Source organism: Ambystoma mexicanum, chromosome 5q (assembly GCF_040938575.1).
Source record: "Ambystoma mexicanum isolate Mex_15411 chromosome 5q, UKY_AmexF1_1, whole genome shotgun sequence".
Lineage (NCBI taxonomy): Eukaryota > Metazoa > Chordata > Amphibia > Caudata > Ambystomatidae > Ambystoma > Ambystoma mexicanum.
In genome coordinates this window covers 1,256,453,662-1,256,481,114 of record NC_090933.1, presented here as the reverse complement: position 1 = coordinate 1,256,481,114, position 27,453 = coordinate 1,256,453,662, and the positions used below count along the sequence as shown (strand labels likewise).

General features: G+C 47.8%; 1 protein-coding gene across 4 annotated transcripts in view; it reads left to right on the top strand.

Moving 5' to 3' along the window:
* EEF1D (eukaryotic translation elongation factor 1 delta) overlaps positions 1–27,453 on the top strand; it is a 152,183-nt gene that overhangs the window by 38,287 nt on the left and 86,443 nt on the right. For 2 of the 4 annotated variants that reach the window (XM_069621763.1, XM_069621761.1), the window contains 2 exons: positions 7,400–7,471; positions 20,012–20,105. In XM_069621763.1, the coding sequence (XP_069477864.1) occupies positions 7,400–7,471; positions 20,012–20,105 (166 nt within the window). The remainder of the gene's footprint in view (positions 1–7,399; positions 7,472–20,011; positions 20,106–27,453) is intronic. The other 2 variants (XM_069621764.1, XM_069621762.1) reach the window with 1 other exon arrangement.

The following is a 27,453-nucleotide window of genomic DNA, read 5'->3' as shown; positions in this document are numbered from 1 at the left end:
GAGCTCGAGAAGGAAGATATTTAGGAATAGAGAGTTGAAGGTATTGCAACCCCAGAAGGCCTTGTGTACAATGCAGAGGGTTTTGAACTTAATCATCGCAGCCACTGGGAGCCAGTGCAGAGATTTCAGTCCTGGACAGAAGCGATCCCTGGGCTTGAGGCCAAGGACAAGTCTCGCAGTCCTGTTCTGGATCTGTTGCGGAGAGTGGAGGCAGGCAGATTTAGATATTTCAGTATTTTACTTTAGAGTGAGTTGAAAGGGTCCAGGGACATCTGTGAATACACCCTAGGAGGATTCCAGCATTGGTCCTGGGTGAACTGGATGAGGGGACTCCCAGTCATAAGAGACCCCCCAAAGCTATACAGAAATCACACCAGCTTAAGGTAAGTAAAGACCCCAGCCAACACAGTACCATAGCACAGAAGAAGTTTGCAACCGGTGAATCGTCAGGATCTGCAGTCAAAAACCTGGTTGATGAATTCCTTGTTATGAAGACCGCAGACAGGACACTGGAATGGATTTTGCAGCAGGTATCAACGAGGGAGTTTCTTGATGGCTGGATGCGGCTTTGGTACCCTTTTCAGGAGCCAGGAGTAGACTGAAAATCGCTGGTCGGATTCTCATCTCTAATCTGGTCCAGCACACTTGGGTGAGGGGACTTCAAGGACATACATTGTGTCTCGGGAGAGCCAGGAGGAGGCCACCAAAGTTTCATCCCGAAAGACCATGCACCGCACGATGGCTCAAGGTCCCAGGGTATTGGGGTATTGCAGCCCTGCAAGGTCGAAGCACGATGTGGGATGGCTCAATGCACGATGTGCAGGTCTTCTTGAGTCTAGTGGATCTCACCAGGCTCTGGGTTGTCCTTTTCGGGATCTGCAAGTCGATTGGAAGGAAGGGTTACAGCAGGCTCTGGTTACACAGCAGGCTCTCCTGTCGCTGGAAATGCTGTGGCCGCCGTTTATTCCTCTTCTGTTTCAGCTCCAGTGGTCGACTTGTCAGCAGTTTCCAGGTCTGGAGTATTTAACAGAAACTACAGCACAACTTCTCCAATCTCTCCCTACATTTTACAGAAAGGGGTGCTTGGCTGTCCAATCGGGACAGCCAACCCCCATTGAGATTGGGCTCCTTTCAGGCAAGGTGAAAGACAAAGGGTTGTGGAGTTTTGTACTCCTCCCTCGCTTCCTCCCATCTCAGATACTCTGCAGCCTGGGCATGGAATCTCAACGATTCCAGACAAAGACAAAACTTCCACTGAGGTCGTTCCCAACTGGAATGGCGGGGGAAGACCTCCAAAACAACAAGCACAGAAGAAATGGCGAAAAATGGACCACACCATTTTTGAAAAATTGTAACCTTTCTGTGCATTACTGAGGCTGAATTAACAGCCTGCAAGTAATAACGACTATTCATAAAGGTAAAGCCACTGCCACCAGCCATTCATGTAAACTTGCAATTGTAACCCGCCTCTGCCCCCACATCCCCAATCTCATAATAAGGTGGGGTGTGCTGGCTGACTTATATATAAAGGGGATGAAAATCCCTCTTTACTACTTGGGAACAGTAGTTCACCCAAGTACATGAAGAAGAAATTAACATGGTAGCCCAAAGGGGCAGCCCAGCCTAAGCCCAAAGGTTGCAGGAAACAACTTCAACCATACACTACTAGGTGAGAGGGGGAAAAAGATTACCGTTCAACTAGGGACAAGGTAAAATAGTTACCTAGTCAAAGCAAAAAGTTCTGGGGTTGACACAGGTCAGGAAGATTTATCATAGATATGAAAATCTTACCTAACACCTAGTTCGACCCTTTGCAGAGCCCTTCTATTCTAAACCAGGTGATGGTTGCTGGTATGTCCCGTACCTGGATCTTTCCATTCTTCCCGCATCATATCACTGTTGTACCATTTGGGTTTCAGAGGGCCACTGCAAGCGTCCAAAGACTCATGGATTGAGTGCTATAACCTATTGACAATTTCTAGGTGCCTATCTTAAGGACATTTTCATATAGAATGATACATAATAGGTATCTCTGATGTATGCACTTGCTTAGGAATGTTGGCCTTAACAGCTGACCCCCTTCAAGTGTCACTTGGCTGAAATTTTTGTGAAGTATCTAGGGTTCCAGCTTGGAAATGCCCATCTACTTGCATGTGAAAACAAGATGGTATCTGTCAAAGCTCCCTGTTTGCAACTTAAGAGTTTAGGACTAGTAGGCTACTATTGCCAATTTAAACCCAACTTAATCACCCTGGCAGAACCCTTGACCAAAAAATTGGCAATGGATCAATTCAATCCTATTGGTTGGGACAGCCCACTAGGGATGCATTTGAATTACTAAAAGCTGCATCGTCATAGTCTCTGGTGGTTCTCGCCATGTCAGGACTTCAGACAAGAGTTCATCCTCCAGACATGCCTCACTCATAGGGTTGGGAGCTGTCTTGGGAGCTGTCTTGTGTCCTAAATAAGAGAGGAGGAGGGCGGAACGGAGAAACACTTGGTGGTAGAGTTGGAATCTTTGGCAGTAAAATGGGCAATACACAGCCTTAGATACTTCCTTGCAGGGCGACGATTCGGGCCATAATGGATCGTGCCCCATTAGTTTGGGATGGCAGAAACCAGGACACACATTCTAGGATAAGATGGTTCCTTGATGTACCACCCTGTTCCTTTGAAATGGAACATCTGGGTGGGACTGATGCAAGCTTATGTGGGTTACTAATCAAGATGCCTCAGATTAGGAAGTGAAGATAAGGTGAATCTTTGAGGAAGGGCTGGAGGTTTGTGACCAGATCAAGATCCTTTCAGTGGGGCGCATGGATCCCCACTTGGTGTGGGGGTAGGCAGCCTACCAGGGCATTGCCAGAGTCTGGTCTGCCCCAGAGATGGTGAGGTGAGGGGGGACCAGCCAAGTACCACTTGCATGGTTTTGGTACCACTGTCCCTTCCACAATGTGCACCAGCCTCTTTTCTGGCCAGATTGCCTCTACTTTGTCAGGACTCCCCGTGGCTCTGATTGGCCATAGGCCCTGTGGATGCTGGAGAGGGCCTAGCCCCCAACACACTTGCGTGCCGTGCCATTTGTAATCCAGGCACCAAGGTAAGCGCTTGGATGCGGTCCCCTGGCCCCCCCTGCACCATCATGGCGCTGGAATATCCAGCTGGAGCCTTGCGGGCTCCGGAGCTGCCTTGCAGCTTCTCCCTCCATTGTCCCGCCTCCCCTTGGCTCTGATTGGCCATAGGCCCTGTGGATGCTGGAGAGGGCCTATCCCCCAGCACACGTGCATGCCGCTTATTTGGTTTCTCATCCGTGCTCCCTCCCTCCACCAGCCATTGGCTGGATCGCTGCACTTAAATCACCCTCCCAGGGCAGCCCTCTGCCCGGCAGCCCTCTGCCCGGCAGCCCCTGTGGCTAAGGGCGGCTCAGACATTGGCGGCTCCAAGATGTGTCTGCAGGTGTCCGCAGGTGACGCCAAGGAAGCCAGCAGCCAACAGACACCAACACAAACCGTGAGTGTGGCATGGGTGGGGAGTAGAGCAATGACTCTACTCCAGAAAACCCCCGCCACTCTATCTTATCTACCAATAACATAGAGTGCCATAATGCTAGCATGTCCACACTTAGATAGAATTGTGAATGTTAGCATGTCCACACTTGGATAGAATTGTGAACATTGGCCTGCGTCGCATTTATTTGGAATTGTGAATGTTAGCATGTCCACACTTAGAATTGTGAATGTTAGCATGTCCTCACTTGGATGGAATTGTGAGCATTGTCCTGCGTCGCGTCTAGGTGGAATTATGATTGTTGGCATATGCCACACTTAGATGGAATCTCAGAAATATGACTTAGCATATATGATTCTCAGCATGCACCACACTTGGAATTCTTAACCTAGCTTGCGTCGCATCTAGACAGAAATATGATTATTAGCATGTGCCACACTCGTATGGAATTCGGAACTTTGGTTTCTGTCGCTTCTGGATGGAAAGGTGATTGTCGGCAATTGTCCCACACCTAGATGGAATCCCATAATTGCACTGTTAGCATATGCCACACTTAGATGGAATTACTCAAGCCTAATCTGCGCCAGATCTAGACAGGAATGTGATTAGCAGCATATATGATTCACAACATGCACCACACTTAGAATTCTTATTCTAGCTTGCGTCGCATCTAGACAGAAATATGATTATTAGCATATGCCACACTTAGATGGAATTTCTCAAATTTAGCCTGCGTCGCATCTAGACAGAAATATGATTATTAGCATATGCCACACTTAGATGGAATCTCAGAAATAATTCTCAGCATGCACCACACTTAGAGTTCTGAACCTAACTTGCGTCTCATCTAGATAGAAATGTGACTGTTAGCATGCGCCACACTTAGAATGATGAACCTAGCTCGCGTCAAATCTAGATGGAGAGGTGACTGACAGCAGGTGCCACACCTAGATTGAATCCCACAATTGCAAGGACAGCAATGCCAACTAACTAACCAACTAACAATTCCATCCCTCTGCATACACCTCTCAAACTCTAACCAACCACAAACCTAAAACGCAGCAATCCGCACAAACTTCACAACAATGCAACAACAAAACAAACCACACATAGACTTGCACAACAGCACACGACCACTACGGACCACAAAACACCACAAGCCCAGCCAACGGACCCACCGGGCTGAGGCTGTCAACAGCACATCACTGCTTCCTGCTTCCTCCCACTAACTCAACCTCCCCTCCTCTTTCAGAGCCGCCAGAGCGCCAAGGGACCACTACGGTGGTGATAGTGCGCGGTACAAATGTCCTTTAACATTGACAGGACTGCAGCTCTCAGGACCTCCCAGATTGCGGCAAGAATGGCCCACACCTGAGCCAAAAGACCAGCATACCCACTACACAACACGCAAGGAAAAAGCTTCCAGACAAAGACGTGTTTGAGTTCAAATCCATCACAGTTGGACAGAAACCTGCAAGGCAGGAAAGACTCTTAATTGAGTTGGAATGCCTACCCGAAGGGATCAGATGGTTTAATGAGAGTTGGACCAAGAGACAAGACGGTGGCAGGAAGTGCTCAGGAGACTGGCCGTCGTGTGAGAGAGTGCAGTTAAGGTATTGTAGGAGAGGAAGTTGGAGCAAGCGCGAGAGAATGTAGGTGACTGTATGTGTGACAATAAGGTGGTGGGAGAATGAAAGGCGGTGGTAGAATTGGTGAGGGTGGTAAGTGGGCGGTAGTGAGAGGACAGTGGAAAGATCAGAAGGCGTAGATGGGGTGGATGAAACTAGGTGTTGAAGGTGGGAGAGAGAACGGATTAGGAGGAGTGGAGACTGGTAAAGGAGGCGTGTGGAACTACAAGAGGAGTGGAGTTGGAGGGAGACTAGGAAGAGGAAATAGAGAATGATTGAGTGTTAGGAGTGATTGGAGCCTTGTGCTACAGAATGGGAGAATCCCTTAAATCCTCAGATGGAGCTAGTTAGTGAAGGCCACAGCTTTTGTTATCCACAAGAGTTGGAGAAGACTAAGACCTTGGTGGACACTATTCTGTAGAACACATCAGTGACCTTGATGGTTTAGGGACACTTGGGCTAAGGTGGAGTGAGACTTCGGGAAGGTGTAGAGACATCTAAACCTTGCTAGCGGGAAGGTGTAGAGACCTCTAAACCTTGCTAGCGGGAATACATCTAGGATCCCTGATACATCTATTTGGATATTGTGGAAAAGAGAATGAGGTTTGGAAGCGAACTACTTTGGTTGTTTATCTCTATAAGGTCATCCGTGAAACAAGGAAACCATGTCTGGTGCTCCTATGTCCCTTATTAAGTCCCTGCGGAAGATGTTGGTTGGTTTGTGTCTGGCTGAGGCTGACGGGAAAAGGTCCGTGATCTCATCCATGAATTGGACCGCACATGTAAAGTTGTGAGTAGATGAGGTGAAACGCAGAGTCCTTGTTTTGAGATAGTGGGAATTGATCACCAGGGATTGTACTACCATCTAGCTATGCACCATGCAATGCCAGACCGTTTGTAGATTACCTCCACGTCGTCCCCAGTCTTCCCATCTGGTCATCAATTTGGATGCTGTATCTGGATGGGATGAGTATGTTGGAACATCGTCGGAGGGGAAAGCCATAGTTCGTTGATGAAGATGGCACCAAGCTTGTGTGGTGAGATCAGCAATGTCTGCTGCATCTAGTATGCACAAGTGGTCCTTAATGCGCAATAATGAATACAAGGCGAGGGAGAGGTAACGAGAGTAACTTCAATAAGGTCTGCTAAATTGGAGAATCTGTGATGTGGACCATGTTTGAGAGAAAGGGCTCTTAAATGCGTTAGGATGGTCTATGGTTGCAAGAGGCAAAAGACTACAGTATTGTAGTCCTTTATTGTGACACACTTAGTCGCGCTATCCCCCCCCCCCCATCCTCTTCCCTCTAACTACTCGTGTCTTTAAATTATGGTTTGGTTGCTGCGTTTCTAGGAGAGGCTGATGGTGTTGATGCGACTACGCAGGAACTGCTACCCTAAAAGCAACAGGAGACTGATCATGAAAGTAACATTGCTTCGACTGGCGTCCTGGTTGATGCGTTTCCTTCCTGGTAGACCTATCAGCAAGTGCAGCAGTTGTTTGAAGTGGTAAAACCATGAAATTAATTTCCAGCAGTAGCGGCACTGTTGTTGTAAAGGTTTGGCACAAGCATACACTTATCTGAAAGGCCATGATACTAAAGGTACCAAGGTTGAGCATGATCGGTGGACCTGCCCTTTCTTATCGGCTGTCCTCGACTAGCTTTTAATTTACTTGCTGCCTTCCTGGAAAGTAAAGGTTATGAAGCAGCTTGCACAGCAACAAAACCCAGTGAGTATATAGTGATGGGGTACCAACAATTGGGGTTGTAAAGGCCTGTTTGTTTTCGGTCCTGGTTTGTTTCATGCAGGAAATTGCTGAAAACCATTATCACAATCCTACTTTATCTAAACACTGGAAAAAATGTGAGGAAGAGTCCATGCAAGTGTACTAATGTCCAGCTGTTCAACAATAGGATTCATATATGGTGCAGCTTTTTGCTAATCTTGAATGAGTTGGTATCGATTCCATTAGTCTGGCCTGGTTGTTGAACACAACTATCGGTGTACACCTAATTCGAGACATGTTTTCCGATGTGTGCAATGCTGAATAATACAGACTAAAGAACTTTTCAAAAAACATGCCATTGAGCTAAATGTGATAGCTCTGCATGATCCTCTTGCATGTTTGCGCATGCTTTCCTGCTGCTCCTCTTGCATGTCTGCCTGCCTGATTTCCAGGCGCATGATTGAATAACCTCTGCCTCTTACAGTGCTTTTTCATTTAATTGTGAAAAAGTATCTAAACCTTCTCCACACCTTTCCAGCTCAAGACAGTCCTCCATGACACCCCAGAAGTCCAGCCTGTCCACCCTCCGAGCCAGTCACTACCCCGTACTGTAAGTCATTTTTGGAAGCCCTGGTATGCATGGATTTGACCCCAAGCAAGAATACGCAGCTAGTTGCATACAGATTTAGAAATAGTGTAATTGATATTTCCTTCCTAATGTCTGGAAACAGAGCCGGCTTGTCCACCAAAAAGTATAACTGAACCAAAGCTACAAGCTGTAGTCGTCTTGTACTTGCTTGCCTCTCCTGCATGCCATACACCCGTCATGGTACGCTTTTCTGACAGTGAGGGTGGAATTGTCATGATCTGAGTATTTTTTAAGAAACTGCATAGTCTTCAAACGTATTAATTTCAAGCATGTTTTTGTCCTAAGCAAAGTCTTCTTTCAGGCGCTAGTACACTGAAGCAGCATGAATGTCTCAAGCGAACAGTAGCCCCTTGCAATACATCACATTTTGGATAGTGAGTGAAGTGTTTTGCCTCCCGCGTGTCCTTGCACAAATGTTCTTTCAGGAGCAAGTTACAAACTAAAATGTTAAGCTCCTTTTGTGCAACAAGTGTAACTCAAGGCTCCAAGATGAGGCTACACAAATTAAGGACCAAAGAAATATGGGAAGAACACCAAAAATGATTGGATTGTCACTGCTAACACAGGTCACAATCCATCAGTAAAGGTCCGGTTCCTTGCTCTTCTCATCACCCAAATGTCCTGGTTGCAGTGGCTGTTCGCGTGTTGCATGTCAAGCCGTACTGGAGTCTTGCTGCATGTACTATACTGCTTTCATATCTGCTTTCTTGGACATCAACAGGGTCACCCCACATTGAAGGGCATGCTTTTCCCTACCCTTGTCCACTTTCTACCAGTATTATAAAATGTTCCTGCAAATGGGCGGGGACGGGACAAGAACATGATGCGCATCACCATTTGAATACCAAAAAGTTGCTCGGAGGCATGCACCAACAGTCCCCTGCATAGGGTCTCCCTTGTCCACGTAACCAACGCACGCTTACAGTCCTAGTCTCCATGCAGTTTGGACTGAAGCCCCAGAGAGCAGCATGTGTATGCTGTATGTTAATGTTTTTTTGTATACATTTGTTGACCATCATGTTTGCCCATCATTTGTGGCTTAATCGCTGCTACTCTTGTGGCAGGTGTCCTCCTTTTTGGCTTGGCATATGCCTCCCTTGTGGTCTGTGTTTAGTATGCAACCCTTTTTCAAACAGTCTTGAGCTCTTGGCGGTTTCTCTGGGACATCCTTCATTGGTTAAAAGAAGTGGTGGATGCTATATCTAATTATATATGGCGTTTCTTCCGAGGGCCTTCTGGCGCCCTTACTTGACCCCCTGAAACCTAGCAACGGTTCAGTTATCTGCAAGGTCGATAACGATGGCACAGTGCCGCTGCCTGCCAGTAATGCACCTACAGTAATGATTACAAATGGTGAGATGGATCGGTCCTGGCTATCTTTACGGGAACAAGGGTTAACACTACAATAAGAAGCAACATTATGTGAACTTACCTTTGGTACAGAAGAGGGTTATAGAGCCACCAGCCACGATTACCAGAACGGCACCCTATATTGCTAGTGGGAACATAGGCACCCAAGTCTGAGTGGCTCAGAAATCAAAGGCCTGCTATACGCAGATACCCTTATCCACTAAAGGAGGACTCAACACCATTTTGTCAAAGAGGAAAACCTAAATCGTAAAAAAACCCGCTAAATCGTGGTTTTAACGTATAACGCTAAGGAATGCTACAACTTAATGGCGCAGATGTTGAGCACTGTACAGACTGCATTTACTTTGGTTTCAGAATAAGTGCTTCTTGAAGTTATAAAATGGCAATACAAGCATTTCAAGAAAAAGCCCCATTTTGGTTCTTTTCCATCAAAAAGCATAGGTCATTCTAGCAATATCGGAAACCTAGCCATACTCCCAGCCTTCAAAACTGCCCTCAAATCACTTCTTTTCAGGACAGGATTATGGAGTCTCCCAAGAAATCATTCTGCCTTCCACAAGTATCCACTTCACCCTGTAAATAAAGGGTCCCCTGCACTGTGCAAATGCATAAAACGGTACTCCTTGAAAATAGTTCAGCATCTTCATATAATTTTAAATTGCTTTTTGTTAGTCTTTGTCACCATTTAGTGTTCACACATGAATCCTCCGCCACCCTCCACCTGATTATCAACCTCCTCTCACCTTTTATAAAACCACCTTCAAGGGATTGCTCTGATTGCTCTGCTCACTGCCTTTTTGGTCTTTTATATGGCCTTTCTTATTGAGGTGCCCCCTTCCGATCAACAAATACCCGAATAACCCATTTATTTCTCCGCTGGGATCGTTGTAACACTCAAGCACCATCTATGCTAAGTGGAATTCCTGTTTGCGACAGTTGCAGTTTTCAGGTTGTAGTATGGCGCAATAGCAACTAGTGTAGCCCATTTCTTGCCCAGCTGAAGTGCGAGCTCATCTTCTGGAAAATGCAATCATTTGCTTCACAGGCTAGGGCACACTGATTAAGTAAATGTACATCTGTGGCCGTGCCAATCCTCAGGGCACCAGGGCTATGAAACTGCTTATTAGCAGCGACAAAGCCCAAATGTAATAGTCAGGGCCTTTAGCCATTGTGCTTTCAGCTCCACCTTTTCCTATATGACCTTATTCCTTCCCTCCCTTCACCCCCGGTGCCCTTTGCCATCAAATCGTTCATGCAAAAAGTGGCCTGGTGTCCAAGTGCATGCAACTTGCAGCCTCCTCGAATACTTTAGAAACCTGTCTTAGTGGTAGGTGTTAGGCAGAATTGCATGCAGTACCATCTGGGACCACCACATACAATTAAGACTACAGGTGTAAGCAAAACCAACCTTTGGTATAATTCTGTACTACAGTTTTTGGTAGCGAGCTGAGCAGCCAGGCTCATCTCAAGAGGGAATGTGAGCAGTGAAAAGATGTTACACAGAGGTCTTACAATGACAGTGGTTGAAGTAGACACTTACACTCAAGGTTTCTTGGTAAAACACCTATTAATTTATTAGTCATTTAGAAAACCTTCACTAGGAGGAGGCAACTTAATATCATACACAAATATACTTCAATACCAAACCAATACGTTTCTGAGTAAATTAGGCTCCCCTGAAATAGGAGCAAAATGGCATTTCAGTTACTTTAAATGGAAGTTAAAAGACACAAGTTAATAAAATGGACCACCAATACTTTCTCGGGCAGTGCAAATAGTTTCTGTTCACTAGAGGACTCGATTCAGTTCAATAGGCCTAGGCCAAAATCAATGGGCTAGTGTCTAGGATAGGAAAGAGCAGTTGTTGTAATAAACGGTAAAGTCTTTGCCAAAAGTAGTTTGTATGAAAAAGAATCTGATGTTGGGTCACAAGCTGATTAGGCCTGCAAGTTGGGGAAAGTTTCACAAACTTTCACCGCGAGAGGTAAGTTCTCTCAATCGGGTTGGCACAGTACATTAATATGAAGAAAAGATGCAGCTCAATACGTTGGTTCCTGGCAGTTCCTGCAGATCTCACTGTTCGTGAGCCTCAGTCGTGGGGACAAGAGGGAGAGCGTCCGACTCCTGCAGTGTATGGGGACTGTTCAAATAAGCTGGCAAAATGGATGATCTTCGGTTGCTGTTATTGAGCACACAAGCTGGTGTCCTCCCCCCCCCCCCCCCCCCCGGTTAATCCTAACCAGCTCCGTGAATGGTTTCCAGGTGGGTTATGAGTTTATTGGTCCCACCAACTCAAAGGAAGAAGTCGTCCTTGAAAGGGCTTATCTGTCGAGATGAACTTGGCAATTCGGACCTGCCGCAGGGCTTCACCGGGCAATCGCAACGGTCCAGGAGACAGTCAGCCAGCCGATCACGCCAGAGTGCATTTGGGTCTCCTAGGAGACTAAGCACTGGGAGTTTTCGGGAACTTCCCTCACTTCCTGCCCACCCCAGACACTCAGGCACCAGAGGCGGTCTTCAGTCCTGAAGCCCACCAAAGGCGTACGAACAAAGGGACCAAACCTGGTTTGGCACGCAGAGACAAACTCTAGAAGGACCTGTCCAAAAAGAAATGGCGAAAAAAGAAGACCGGTACCTGTTTAAACAAAGTGGCTTAAGGCACCATCTTGAAAAACGTGGCTCCCGCGATTTTTAGCTACCGGTGTTCGCGGTCTGGAAAAATCATGGTAGTTTGTAATACCACTGCCACCAGCCATTTCGATAGGAAAGGGTATCATTTGACTGCTACACGAGTGTCTAGGCACAGGGGATACTAGGTAACCCCTCCAGCACTCTTATAGGAAGATAGTGTGTGCTGGGTCTAGGAATTTAAAAAGACTAGCAAAGTCAATTTAACCTTACATTTTCTGGAACAACAGGAGTTCACCCCAGAGAAGGTATTTAAACCTTTTCGAAGTCTAAAAGACATCCCTGTGTCACTGCACTGAGGGTGCTGTGTAGCATACATGAAAAGATGATGCCTGTGGAGTTATCTAAAACTCCATAATCAAAGAACAAAAGCGTAAAACGCACATCAAAATACATGAAAAAGTGAGGAAAACAATGCACTCACACTTTCCAGGTAAAAAAATCAAGTCCTCAAAATCCAGCAAAGTTGCTGGGGGGCTCTAAGGTGAAGGGAATTTGCACATTTATGAGAATACTCCCTAACAGCAGGGGAAGTGAAGGTCACCCAGCGCTCAATTACAGCTACATCGTCACTTTTCTGTCCTGCAATTTCATCCCAATCCTCTGAGTGGCGCAGAGGACTGGGGTGTGATCGGGATGTGGTACACAAGTTGGTCACACAAACACACCGTTCTTGCTTAGAATGCAGATCGTAGTGTGTCATTTGTGGTTTCGGCCAAAAAGACTAAATCCAAAAGTTCTAAAATAGATACTAATTGTTTACCAAAAGTTCAACTTTTGGTAAGTAGAACATAAAAAGGACTGCAGGGAATACCCCCGCAGCTGACCTGACAAAAAAGGCTGCCGGGTTTTGCGGCACCGCAACCCCCTGTTCACTATACAATACAGTGAGCAGGGTTTGCGGGGGATGCAGCCGCAGCTGACCCGACAAAAAAAAGAAAAGGACCCTGCAGTGCTGGTTCCCGAATACTGAAGTGAAAGCAAACGGGCGTCGCAGGGTCAGAGCGGGACAGGATGCAAGGTAAGTAGAGGGGTTGGGGGTGTGGGCGTGGGTAGGGCTTTGAGTACATTTGTAATGTTCATGGGAGAAAAGACTGAAGATTATTTCGAAAAAATAATCTTCAGTCATTTCTCCCTCTGTAAAACAACCACAAATCTAATTTGTCGCTCTGCATGAAGAAATTCAGCAGTTTAGGTTTTCCTGGTAGGTTAAATAAGACCCGTTGTATGCTAAACTGGCTGCAAAGGTGGTGTTGGTAGTGGTGGTGGTCTGGCTTCCTCACACCAACATTGAACAAGTTCAGATCTATACAGCTGTTTTTACACTGGTGGATGAGTAGCTTTTTCTATCCATCCCGTCTGTCATTGTTCTCTGATGAATCAGTGACTTGAGTTGTGAGCTGTAGCCTGGAGTATATTGTTACAATTAGTGTTGGCTCAGTGTGGAATTCTACGTGTAGAATTCCACATTGGCTTCTTACCTGTTGTTTACTTCTGCAGGGGGTTCTGTGTTCCATGGGCAACAGTTGAGGACTTGGAGTTGATAGGTGATCCACAGGCTGAGTGCTGCTGGGCTCAGGCTGGTTACCAATAAAGGTTCTTCCTTCATCCAGTGTGTGCCCTCATTATTACACTGGCGACGAGGGTAACCAGCCTGTCAACCCGCGCTGCCATCCCAGCTGCCCAGCAGTTGCCTGTTGTCCCTTTGTATCGGCCCGCTGGTTCGAACGTAGCGCCTGTGAGGAGGGGCGCTTCCGCCAACGGCGTCCGCGTTGAGCACCAAGTCACAGGGTCGTTAGGAAAGAGGAGCTCCATTCTGGCCACGGTCCTGCTGCAACCAGTGATTGTCGGCCGCGACGCATACCTCAGGCCTTCAACCCCCTCGCCGGCTGCAGAGTTTTTCCAGCACGTCGGCATCGGAAGCCGACGTGCCTGCAGGCCTGCGCTCCCCAGCCAGGGTTGAGCGCATGCCCTCCGTACCCAGCACCCGCAACCAGAGACTCCAGGTGAGAAGGGAAGGGCGCCTGCTTCCCGCGACGTTGCCGTTTCAGCAGGGGAGATGCGGGGGGAGTGCAGCGACACACACTTGTCCGCCTGAGACTGCCATTCCCGTCTTCAGTGGAGGAGCCTCGCATGATTCGTGAGTGACGGACAAACCAGACATCCAATCCCCACGCGGCTGAAACTAGGGGGCGTTCTCACCAGGCGCGCTTGGGAAGTTAACCCTTTGTTTGCTCCCAGTGGTTTTCAGCTGCATCGGGTCTTCAGTGCCCAGGAGTTTTCTGCTGGCAGCACTAACCACGCGCAAAGGGTTTTGGAACTGTTACACCACGGATTATTGTTAATGCAGGCATAAGCGGCCACAGTGACAATTGCAAAGTGAGAAGCTACATACAATGAATTTCCCTGACATTGTCATGCAGCACAATAATGCACACCCACCTCCTGCATTTCTGCCCAGTCCTGGTGAGCCAGCAATTGCATGGGACCTGTGGGCAGACACCTTCAAGGTGTATCTCAGGGCGGCAGGAGGTGCAAAATTCACGGATGACGAAAAGGAAGCGGCATTACTTAATTGTCTAGGGACCGAAGGTCTCGGGGTTTTCAGACACCTGCCAGGCCCCAATGTGTTTGCTGCCCACGTGTAAGGTGCTGAGGGTGGTGATGCTGTACAAGAAGTGGTGCTTGCTTATGAAACGGCTTTGGGCAAGTTGGAGGCCCGTTTTGGCAAGAGGACCAATGTTGTACTTGAGAGGTACCATTTCTTTTCAAGAGCTCAAGAGTCCTCTGAAGGCATCGATGCCTATGTGACGGTTCTACGCACTTTGATAGAGACGTGCAAGTTCACTGGTACCATTGACGAGTACATTTGTGATCAAGTTATGATGCGGACATGCGATGTACGTGTCAGGGAGCGACAGTGGATAGAAAAGGATGCCCCGCTGGAGAAGGTCATCGAGATTTCTCGGGCTATTGAAGAATCTAGGAAGAGTGTGAGAGAGATGACTGATAAAGCGGAAGCTGTGAACGCTGTGATCCCCCGCAGAACTATTGACGCAAAGGGAAGAAACAAGGAGAACAAGGGAGTATCCTCGTCAAAGGAACTGTGCAGAAGATGTGGTTGGCGTGGTCATGTGGCAGGGGCAAAAGAATGTTTTGCTGCCAATGTGGATTGTAGGAGATGCAAAACAAAAGGACATTTTGCGCGCATGTGCAGGAGTTCTGCAAACAGTAGAGAAATAGTGAATGCTAGACGCAAATGATGATGATGATGAGGAAGTGACGGTGGTGGGATATGGGTTGTTCAGACAAGGAAAAAGGTGGTGTGTCTGAGGGATATTGTTGAGTGTGGGAAGCTGCAAGAAGAGGGCTTGGGCAACGCTCATGGTCAATGGTACCCCTTTGGAGATGATGGTCGACACAGGGTCTCCATATACAATGATATCCCCCGAGCTCTGTGTCCAAATTTCTGAAGAGGGTGTCCGATTTGTCTCCCTCTGATATAAACCCCTGTGCCTATGGGCACGTACCCATAAAAGTTCTAGGATTTGAGTGGGCCAATATAGAGTTTGAAGGCCGCATGACCAAGGGAAAACTATATGTGGCTCACAAAGGCGACCCTGTTCTAGTTTGGGACGAGCAAGCCGCCTTGGAATTGGAAATCAGACCAGGGAAAGCAATTCCTGTGATGAGTGTGAGTGAAGAGAAGGATAATGCGGAAGGTGTTACAGAGCTTACCGTGGAGGTCCTTGAAAGTAGATTTCCCTCAGTTTTCACTTTCAAGTTGTAAGTTGAAAGGCTTCACACACAAGATAGTCCTGAAGAGAGGTTCTGTTCCCAGTGTCCATAAAGTCAGGAGGGTTCCCATTATGGCTCGTGATGCTTTCCAAACTGAAGGAGTCTTGGGTCATAGAGGAGGTGGAGAGTTCGGAATGGTTGGCCCCTGTGGTCTTGGCACGTAAGGGTGATGGGAGCATGAGAATGTGCGTAGATCTCGGGGATCTCAATTCGAGCATATGGGTTGACAGACATCCCCTCCCCAATATCAATGAGATGCTCTCCTTAGTGGGTGGAGCGTCCTGTTTCTCCACCTTTGACCTTTCCTCAGCCCATCATCAGATAGATCTGCATGTTGAGTCCCGTCCCCTCACATCCTTTATTATCCCTTTTGGTGCATTTCGTTTTTTCCGGGATGCCTTTCGGTTTAGCGTCCGCGTCGGCGGTGTTTCAGAGAGTGATGCAGAAACTCTTTGCTGGCATTCGATCGGTGGAATGTTTTCAGGATGACATTCTGGTGTGGGGGAAGTCTTGTGTTGAGCATGACTGTAGAGTTCTCGAAGTCATGAAGGTTTTGAAGGCCAGCGGTCTCCCGGTCAAACTGAGCAAATGTAAGGTGGGTGTCCCCAGTGTAACCTATCTGGGACACACTTTGGATGTCAAGGGTATTCATCCCAAGAGTGAGTTGGTGAAGGTGTTGAACGAGGCACCGTCCCCAGCCAACAAGGATCGGTTAAGGTCATTCATGGGTCTCGCATAGTATTACAGTAGATTTGTACCTTCCTATGCCGATAAAACTGTTTACATGAGGTTGTTGTTTAGGAAAGGTGTGCATTTCGTGTGATCTGATCAATGCCAAGCCGAATTTCTTAAGTTGAAGGGGGAGATTGAACAGGCTCCATCTTTGAGTTCCTTTTTGCCATTTAGGAAGACCTTTCTTACCGTTGACGCAAGTGAACATGGCATAGGCGCCGTATTGGAGCAGAGAGTTGAGGGTGAACTTCGGCCCATTGCTTTTGCATCTAGGGTGCTCAGATGCGGAGAGCAAGTATGCTGTCATAGAGAGGGAAGCTCTTGCTGCAGTGTGGGCTTCAAAATACTTTAGGACCTTTCTGTGGGGAATTGAGTATACTCTTCGCACGGACCATAAGACTTTAGTACATGTGTTAACAATGAGAGGCCTATCTCGTGCATCTTCAAGGATCATGAGATGGATGGCCGACATAGTTTAATTTCAAGGTTGAGTATGTCCCGGGCGCCAAAAATGCAGTTGCAGATTCTGTCGCGTTTTCCTAGTTCCAGTGACGCTGAAGAAGTTCAAGAAATTGTAGGGGATGATTGTACTTTGGTGGCTAGTGTGGTTCCTGCTGTATCTGAATCTCTGTGGAGCGAAGAAAGTGAGCGTGATTCCACGTTGGTTGAAATCAGGACGGTACTCAAGAATGGGGTGTTGAGTGTGGAATTGTCCAAGTTGTATGGTCAAGTTTGGCAGGAATTGTCTGAGTGTCCGTGGGGTGTTGCCAGAGGTCTTAGATTAGTTCCCCCTGATTCTCCTAAAGGGAAACTTGTTGAGTTGGCCCATGAGGGGCATTTGGGCAGGTCCATGACTAAGAGGAGGCTGAGGGAGGACTATTGGTGGCCCAGGATGGATGCCGATGTGGAGAAAGTGGTGAAGGATTGCGCGGCATGTTCAGTCAGTGACAAAAGCAAGGTTGCCACTCCCCAACCGGTTTATCCGGTTGAGGTGCCCCGCGAGGTGTGGTCCAAGGTGGGTCTTGACATAATGGGGCCCATAGACTCGCTAGGAGGTTGTTTGAGATTCATATTGGTGATGGTGGATTATACGTCTAGATGGGTGGAGGCCACTGCTTTGTCTACTGTGACGTCCGAAAGGATTGTGGAGTTTCTGTCTACCGTGTTTGACATGGAAGGTGTGCCTGCTGGTATAGTGACAGATAATGGAGCTCAGTTTGTGTCAGACTACATGTGCAAATTTCTTGATGATCTTGAGATACGCCATCATAAGTTCGCATTGTATAATCCCCAAGCTAACGGTCTTGTAGAACGCATGAATCGTTTTATGAAGGGGGCCATTCAGTTGGCTCTTGCCAATGGTCTTCCGTGGGCAAGTGTTGTTTCTGAGTCGCTCAAAGCTTACAGGTTGACTCCTATTGCCACAGGCCATTCTCCATTCGAGTTGATGCGGGGAAGGAAACCCGGTTCCAAATAAGAGTTCCTGCACTGGGTGGTGGTGTCCAATAACAGGTCGATATGCAGAGTGTGTTGGATTGTGTGCGCCGTAAGCAAGGGCGTTTTTTGCAAGAGCAACTTGCTCGTAGGAAGCCATTACCAGTCAAAGTTGGTGATTGGGTGCAGATTAGAAATCCTAGGTTTATGGCTAAAGGGCACAGCAAGTGTATGCGACCATGTCTGGTCATCCAGTGTGGTCGTGGTTATGTGAAGCTCGACGATGGCTCTAGATGGAGCCTCAGGTGTGTTGTGGTGGTGGAAAAAGACAGTGTCCCAGGGTGGGGGTGTGTCGGGGGAGCCCAGGTGCAGTGGTGGTGATATTGAGGTGGGATTTAAATGTCCCGTTTGTGTAGCCACTGAAACCCAAGCTGTGTTGCAGCCCACGGGAGATGGAGTGGTTGTGGATGTTCAGGGTGATGAGGTGCCTTCCATTCCTGCTTCTGTTACTGTTCCTGATGTCACCAGCAAGGTGGTGGTTGAGGGCGATGTGGATTTGCCCCCCACTGATACTACAGAGTCTGTTGAGAGCAGTGCTCATTCTGTCAGAGAGAGGAAGAAAGACAATGATTTTGTGTTTGGAGCCATACATCAATAGTTTGGGTTCTCACTAGTATTGGGAGCATGTTAGGATCTTATTCTGTTATTCTCTTATCTTTTTTTTCTTTCCTCATCCTAGGTTGGGGGTGTGTGAGCGAATGTTGCGCTCTGTGTGTGTGTGTGTTAGTGGTGTAGGAGGTGTCTGTTGTTGAGTAAGGGGGGGGAGATGTGTTACAATTAGTGTTGGCTCACTGTGGAATTCTATGTGTAGAATTCCACATTGGCTTCTTACCTGTGGTTTACTTCTGCAGGGGATTCTGTGTTCCATGTGCAACAGTTGAGGACTTGGAGTTGAGAGGTGATCCACAGGCTGAGTACTGCTGGGCTCAGGCTGGTAACCAATAAAGGTTCTTCCTTCATCCAGTGTGTGCCCTCATTATTACATATATGTAACAATCTTCATCTTGCTCCATTATTTGAGTCAATTGCGGTGTTAAAGAACAGGAACCTCGCACATCATTTTACTATGCACAGTTTTGTTTCTCATTAGTAGGTACAATCTTCACATATCCACCTTATGCCCCAGAAACAGTGGACTGAGATGACAGTCTTCCGGAGGCAATACCTGTACTATGTTTGTCTTGCATGCCAGGGTGATGTTTGACCGAAAGTGCTGTTGAAGGGGAGATTGATGCCACAAACAATTCTGGCATCCTGGTGCACATTATAGTTGCTGTAGCTTTATGTAAAACACACTCCATCTGCATACCCCCTTCCCAGGCACATTTAGGTGCTCTGGATATAAAGGCACTCGAGATGGGTTTGTGTATTTCTCACGCAGCCACTGAATGGTAATCTCCTGCCATCAATCAAAATACTCATCCTGAGTAGTCATTGGTAACTAATGTGCCCTGTGTCTATATTGTGCAAGGTGTTCCCTGAGATTATGCCCTCCCTGGTGACAAAAATATGGCTCACTTTGTCACTGAATGGTTATCGCCTGCCTCCTTAATCAAACTCGTATATTCAAAAAATAACCAACGTATCTTATTTCAATTTCCTCCCTCTCGACTATAACCTTCGGTGTAGTTTATCCGTGTTTGCCAGAATATGTTCGTCCAGCCTTGCACATAGGGAAGGTAGAACAATTTGACCACAAACGTCCTCTGTGGTTTTGTATGTGGCAGCTTCAATAGTTCCTGTGTAACAGGAAAATAGTTGTAAAACTACAACCGGGTATTTTCAATACAAAATGTTAATGTCCTCAAAACACAAGCCCATTCTAATGCTCTACCTGTCCTGCCAGGTTTCACACTTGCACCCGACTAAAAACCAACAAAATATTTTAATAGGCGAAGACCATGCTCAATTTGGAAGCAACAGTGCACACTTTAATGTTTTGCTTAATTACTTAAGCACCTTCTAGTGTTGGTGAACCAGTCATTTTTATTTTTTTTACAAAACTGAAGCACAAGCCACCTATTTGGTGAATTCAAAAAATCGAAGCATCTCCTGTAGCTGGAGTTTGTTAGGGTTTGAGATGTTCTGCTCTATAACATAGGGTTCTATCATTGGCAAAACAAGGGATAATGGTTTAAAATCCCAAGATTACTTTGTCATTGGGTCAATAGGGTGTGGTGCCGATGCCCTGGTAGTGTGGAATCTGACCTAGAGCTGTGTAGCCTTTCTGCTAACATGCTGCGAATTTTGGTTATATTTTTAGTTTGACAGGCATGTCCTAATTACTGCATTTCTTTCATACCATTTACCAGAACTTTATTTTAGTACCTCAGTTTGCCATCATGGTGGTCTTTAATGAGCTTGTAAATTGGATTGTTTGAATATTTGTGGAATAAGCTTCTCCTCCATTCATTGCAGAGCGCGGCTACTCCTGCTGGGCCAGGAGGAGAGCCCAGTGAGCTTGTCACCAGAGTTGCCAATTTGGAGCTGGAGAACCAGTCGCTACGCAAGGGTAAGTGAATGCAAGGCCTCTGCATTGTACAAGAGATGCCATGCAATATGTCTATTGATCTACATGGGTTCGTAGCATGTCACCTGATGTAGCTAGTGTTGGTAAGCAAAGTCTTCTGAAACACACTTCAGCTTTGTAAACAGACCTATCGGTGTTAAAGAAAATCTTATTTTGCTCCAATGGAATATGAACCGAATGTCTTCAATGTTGGAATGAATGCAGTGTCATATTTGTTGCTTAGACATTTGGGAATTCTCAATAATGGGTGCTTACGCTACGGTTGCTTTCTGGGAGAATACCCACTGGAAAAGTAAGGTTCCCAACCAGTGCTCCAGATAGGATTTTGGCGTGAGAGTATTTTAGAATTGCAGAGTAAATCCAATTTCCTCATTCCTTTCATTGCAAGAAAGTAAAAAGGTGTCCGACAACTATCCAATTTGTGTGTAAAGTTGTAACTGTTCAAAAACATTTTTGACAAAGAACCTATAGATGCGTACTACCCAGCTTCATCTTCATTATACTTGGACACTAAAACTCGGTTAAGAACTACTACAGATGGCAACTAGTTACATCATAAATCAAGTCCCTCAATCAGCATCACTTCTCTACCTCTCGTGCCTACTGTTACTGCCTGGCACTACCAGCTTGACAGCCACTCCATGTTTTTGCTCCATCCATCTCTCCTCTCCTTTCCTTTGCTATTCTGTTTACCCTGTCTCTCACTTTCTGTTGCTCTGTCACTCTCTCCCCCATTTTCCTACTACATTGTTCTGTATCGGTTGATATACTCCTCTTCTCTCATGTCATTACTCTGGCTACATCTTTTTTTTTTTCATTTTCTCTGTTGTGTTTGCTATTCCTTTTGATTATCTTTTTTGCACTGTGCCTCTTATGTTCTTGGCCAGTCTTTCTCTAGTTTGGATTTTCTATTTCCAGCTCTCCCAGTCTGCTGTTGATCTGCATTTTCTTATTTTACTCCAGCTATGTCTTTTACTCTGTTTCCATCCCGCACTCCTATTGTGTGTGTCCCATTTACCCGTTTGCAGTCTCACCTTCTTTGTTGCTCTCTTGTGTAGCTCATTGGTCTCTCTCTTCCTGTTGCTCCAATTCCTGTTTTGGATTATCTAATACGTTCTCGCTGCCTAAACTCCCACCCCCTACTTTGTTGTCCTGTTTAGCTTAGGTTCGGAGTAGCTCTTCCCCTCCTTTTAGTCTTTTGACATAGCACCAATAAATATTCAAAAAGCTGAAAATTCCTTTCCCATTTAGAAATCTAGTGCAGCTTTACCATTGGGCGCTCCTTTTTAGATGTGTGCAAACCTTCTTTTGGCCATTAGGCTAGGAATTCTAGTTAGAGGTTTGTCGCACCAGATGCACTTGTTCGAATTCATATGTTTTACCAGCACGGTTTGCCATTACAAGTGTAAAAGCCCAAAAGATTTTTGTGTTCTGAGCCATTACAAGTATAGCAGCCTTCATGGGATGTGCTTGTTCTGAGCTATTACAGGTATAGCAGCCACGATGAGATGTGTGTGTTCTGAATCACTGAACATTTAGTAGTGCTTGTGATCAGTCAAAAGCTAAATCAGCTCTGTTACCTGCATCTTAAACACATACCTCTGATGCAGATGCATTAACCCGCCTATCAAAAAGATTTGAACTAACCGGTTATACAATCTCTGCAGCAGGGTTATTGAGCTACTGAGCTACCTTTACCAACAGGCTGTTGACTCGGAAAGGCACATAGGGTTTGGGCTCTAGCAGTTCTTTGGCGTTGCCTGACCTAACTGGTTTGTGCTACATGAGTCAGGAGATTCATAATGAGGCTTTGAAATGTGCTAGATTTTTGGCAGTGGGATTCAGTAATCTGACTTGGGAGAAGCAGAAGTTTTGAAAAGGTCAAGGCCAAGTATGAGGGATTGAAATTGACAGCAGTGCCATCATCTCACACTGTCTGCCAGTGTGCATCACACCAGCACAAGACAATGGTGGGAAGGAGCTACGTGAAATACCAAATTGTTTTACTGTGAGGTCAACAATCTTGCATGTAAAACACATTTTCTGTTTTTTTAATGCAGGGAGACCCTCCCACAAATCCCCACTTTATTAAATACTCATACCCACGCCCCATCTATTTTTGGGGCGATATTGATTGTTTTTCATGCAAGGTGTTCTACCTCGCAGTAATGGGATTCAGTATTTTGTAGTGATGCTGGTGGGAAGAGGGCAGACACTGTTTGTCATTACAGCAGCTCAGTCCCAAAACGTAGCAATCCTGTGAAGAAATGTGGGCCTGGTGCAATCAGCCCTGCTGTGAATAATTGGCATTGTGCCATGAGATGCTCCGCTGATAAATTGTGCCATGACATGCGTATAGCGGCTCCACTGATAAATTAGGCTTCTTTGCCTGAATATATAGCAGTATTCTTGAGAGGTACTGTTGGGACTAATTTTGTATACTTTGGCCTGGTGGACAGATGTATAGCAGGCTAACTATATTGTGACGGGAACAACTCTCAGGAGCTGTAGCCAAACCAGTTCAAGGTAGCAAGGTGAGTGGTCTAGGTGAAGTCTCAGGTGGTGGTGAGCTTGTAAGGGGTCCACAATGAGCACACACAGCAAAGTAGTCGAGGGAACACACTTGTACAAACGGGTATAAAAATACTTCTTTACTTAGGGACAAAACACACATTGAAGACTACAAACAGGTAATATTATCACACAACACTAAGCTTATAATACATATACACAATCTCTAGGGTAGGGAAAAATACATAACATACCCCTGAAAAGGAAGGTACGGATTAGTATCAGAACTACAGGTACAAACCCCAATTTCAGAAGTCCATCCCTTAGATGTATGGGGGCTTGTGCCCAAATGTTCAGCAAAGTCCCACACAGTTTGTGAAGCTGGAAAAAATGAAGGTAGAGTCTCTGGGGTCCAGTGAACAGTTACAATGGTTGGGGGACAATTTAATCTGACCAATTTGTTCCCAACTTTCGGAGGGCTCGTGTGAAAAAGCAATGGCAAAGCCAAAGTGTTAGAAAAGTTATATAAAAGTAATCAAACTTTTAAAGTCAGTTTGTGGAGCAGGTAAGTATCGCTATAACTCGCCCCGTACTCCGATTCCAGGGTCCAAGGTCGCTTTTCCTGCTGTCAGCTTCGGCCCTTGATCCCCAGTGGTTGCAGGTTCGAGCAGATCTCTGGTCAGTGTCTGATGCTGTTGCAAGGACTTAGTGGAATAATGCAGCAAAACGCTATGCAAGGCCTCTCTCGACAGGAATGGATGCAGGTAAGCAATTTCGGACGACGGACACTGCTACATGGCAACGCAAAGGGTCTCACTTATGGCGGTCAGACTTTCCCTCCTATCATGGGTCCCCTTGACGCTAGCACCACGAAATCCCGCCGAGGTTATTCTTATAGGATCCTCAAGTTCCAGGCCTCATCTCGGAACGGCGACGTCTGCAGTGCGATAGCCCAAACTCTGAGCTTGTCAGCTACACGGTGGTCCTGGTGCACTCCTGAAGGCTCTTTTTTCTGATGTTGAGAATGGATGTTCCCTCCACGCCAAGGGTCTCGGCGCCTTCTCAGGACTGCTGGAGATCTTCAACATGAAAGGACTTTACCAGGGCAGCAGCAGAAGTTTGTCGCCAAACTTTCTCCTGATGGTTCCACGGTCTCCTTGCAGGTGGACAGGAGTTCTGGCTCCTTCAGTTTCTTCCAGGATCTCTGTAGTGTGGGTGCAGGGGTCCTCTTCTTATCCCAAAAGCCAGCTAAGAGCAGCAGACCCCACTTGCCAATGGCAGATCACACACACGACCACCACCGCCAAATGGAAACCCGACTGTGAATTTTATTTTCTACTGTTTAGGAGTTATTGCTTAGTGACACACAGCACCCTTTGTGCAGTGTCGCTGAGGAGTACCACCTTGGACTTCTCTTTGTAAAAACTCCAGTTCCCAAGAATAGTAGGATAACGTACATTTTCTCTGGCATGGATTCACATGCTCATGAATATTCCCTGTCGTCTGGCTGGGAATCCTTGGTAAAAGAAAGTGTCTTTCTCCTATAAACCAATCACTAAGCTCTGGGTCATACTGCCCTCAGCCAATGACTGCCCCCTACCTAAGACCCTCCCCAGGCAGCCATCTTCAGATTTTTACCGCACGTTCAAGTGTTGGGAGTCCTCGCGCTTCAATCTTTTAGCTTTTGTGCGTTTTTTTTAACTTTTTGATAGGAAAACTCTATTTTCAGTCAAATCAAGCCTGTGTATTCCATCGATTATCCTTCTGCTTAACGGGGACCCGTTTTTCGGCATCTTTCTCGCCCCTCAAGGGCTGAATTTGTCGTGTGTTCTTCTTGGAAGCTTCCAGAGGTTCTTCAGGCCTACACTGTGCGGATCATGTGGGATGAGAAGGACAGCGTTTCCCCTCTTCAAGCTTTGCTCCTTTGCTCCTGCTGCGGTTTGCAGAATGTGTTCATGGAGCCACCAAGCACACAATGAGGGATCGACCCCTCCGGTTGGCGATGTGCCTCAAGGCCAGGGGCATGCCTCTTCTGGATTCAGGCAAACCTGAGTGGGCTTTTATGTCCTTTGAGGGTGTCCCACCCGTGGGGGCCCAACACAAGGCCAAACACCACGTACGCTTTCGTCAGGGTTGCCACTGCTGCGGGTCCTGCGACAGTCAGGGCACGTTCATCCTCTCCTTCGGCCTCCATCTCCAGCCACCGCTCCAGCTCTTTGTCCAAAAGGATGTCCGCTTCCCCGGGACAAGGTGTCCGACCCGGCCTCCAAGGAGAAGGCCAAGCAGGACAAGGTGTCCGACCCGGCACAAGGTGTCCGACCCGGCCTCCAAGGAGAAGGCCTCCAAGGAGAAGGCCAAGCAGGACAAGGTGTCCGACCCGGCCTCCAAGAAGAAGGCCAAGCAGGACAAGGTGTCCGACCCGGCCTCCAAGGAGAAGGCCAAGCAGGACAAGGTGTCCGACCCGGCCTCCAAGGAGAAGGCCAAGCAGGACAAGGTGTCCGACCCGGCCTCCAAGGAGAAGGCCAAGCAGGACAAGGTGTCTGACCCGGCCTTGAAGGAGAAGGCCAAGCAGGACAAGGGAGCCGGCCTGCACGTGAAGGCCTAGGTGCACCAGACCAAATCGGCCTCCATCAAGTTGGTGGTGGCTTCCCTCTCAAAGGCAATAGGGGTTGACCCCGGTCAGGGTACCCCGACGACGGCCAGAGTGAGACTTCCTCCCGGAGGGAGGCTTCGGCAAAGCCGGTTGAGAAGACTCTAGGGACGAGGATGCCGGACCTCAGCCCGAGACCGACCCCTCAGGACCCGAAGAAGGGGAAGTGGGGGGGGGGGGGTGGAGGGGACGGAGAAGTACTCCAGGGAACGGACAGTTCTTTGTCAGAGGAGGAGATCCTTTCCATCCACACCATTCAGGGTGATGACGAGGCAACGACGACAGTGACACTGTCCATGGGGATGATGACATAGGCGCCAAGCTCAGCGACCCCCCCCCCCCCAAACCCCCCAGTGCCTCTTGGAGATCTTTCGCTGGACATTGTTTTGACCCTCCACACGCTGGTGTCGGAGATACAGAGGAGGACTGCCGGTTACCCCGTTGACACCGGGGGAACCTCCGGTGAAGAAGACATCCCACACCTCCATTCCAGCCATCGCTGTCCCCCCTCCAACCCCCCCTCCCCCCCAGGGGGACTGGAACAGACACAGCTACAACGGACACAGACTACGACGGCGGGATGGGAGATCTCCCCCTGCCTTCGCCGAGAGCTTCTCCACCGGGCGAAGTGGGATCCTTCCATTCCGTGCATCAGAGCTTTTCCAGCTCACCCCGGAGGATAAGGAAAGCTTCTTGTATCGGTGCCAGGAGGCGAAGAGGAAGACAATCCTTTCGGGCTTGCTCCTGGATGACATTTGGGATGAGGGGCTGGCACTGCTGAAGAACCCCACCTCAGGCGCAGAGAGACCGACTTGAGAAGTACAGGGTGCCGGACTCTGGACCCAAGTGCCTGCGATCGCAACCGTCTCCGGACTCGGTGGTCTCGGCAGCCGCCAGGAAGAAATCGCAGAGTTTGGCGTCTTCTTCATCCGCACCCCCGGACAACAAGGGGAAGAAATTGGATTCCATGGGTAGAAAAGGCATCTACTCAGCGGCGACGATGGTCAAGGCTGCCAACGCCTTAGCAATCGTGGCCAGATACGACTGGGAGCTTTGGTATAAGATGGCTCCCCTCCTGGACTTCCTCCCAGATGACAAGCTGGTTGAGACCTTAGAGATCCTCCAGGAAGGCGAGGTGGCGTCGGACCACACCATCACAGTGGCCCTGGACATAGCGGATATGGGGTTCCGCCAGATGGGAAACAGTTTGCCTTCTCCGTCGTGGCTGGCTCAAGGCCACCAACTTTAGACAGGAGGTTCAGACGAGGGTTCTGGACATGCCGTTCGACAGACGCAACCTGTTCGGGAAGGCTATTGCTGAATTCCTACAGGCCATCAAGACGGACACCGATACGCCCCGTGCCCTAGGCACTCTACAGCAATGACACCCGTACTTTCGTTCTTCGAATGGATTTGGTGGGGGCTCTTCCTCTTACCACCAACACTCCAGCTCCTCGACCCAGGAAGCCAACAGGGGTCGCTCCAAGGCCTTCGGGGGTGGCCGTCAAGGACCTCAAAGCAAGGTTGAGCCGGCCAGGACAATGGGCCCCCACTCATGCACCCCACTTGGAGGCCGGCTGGCGAACTTAGTCGGCGTGTGGGAGATCTCCACCGATCGATGGGTGCTGGACACGCTCGCCCACAGGCACACCTTAGAATTTCAACGAAAGTGTCTGCGAATACCACCAGTCTAGTGGCCCGGCAGGATCAACACATCCCTCTGCTGCTGCTGGAGGTCCGTGCCATGTTGAGAAAAGGGCCGATAGAGCGGTGACTCCAGTGCTCCCGAGTCTACTCAAGATACTTTCTCGTAAGAAAGAAGACCGGGGGCTGGAGGCCCATTCTCGACCTACGACGACTCAACCAGTACATAAAGTCCCAGAAGTTTTATATGGTAACGCTGCAGCACGTGCTCAGCCAGCTGGATATGGGAGACTTTCTGTTGTTGGATCTAGAGGACGCATACTTCGATGTCCCCATACAAGTCAAGCATCGCAAGTTCCTGCGCTTCGTCGTCCAAGGGAAGAAGTACCAGTTCAGGGCTTTTCCCTTCAGACTGAAGTCGGCGCCTAGAGTCTTCAAGTGCCTGGTGCGGTGGCAGCCCATCTATGACTACAGGGGATTCAGGTGTACCCTTACTTGGACAACTGGCTCATCTGGGCGAAGTCA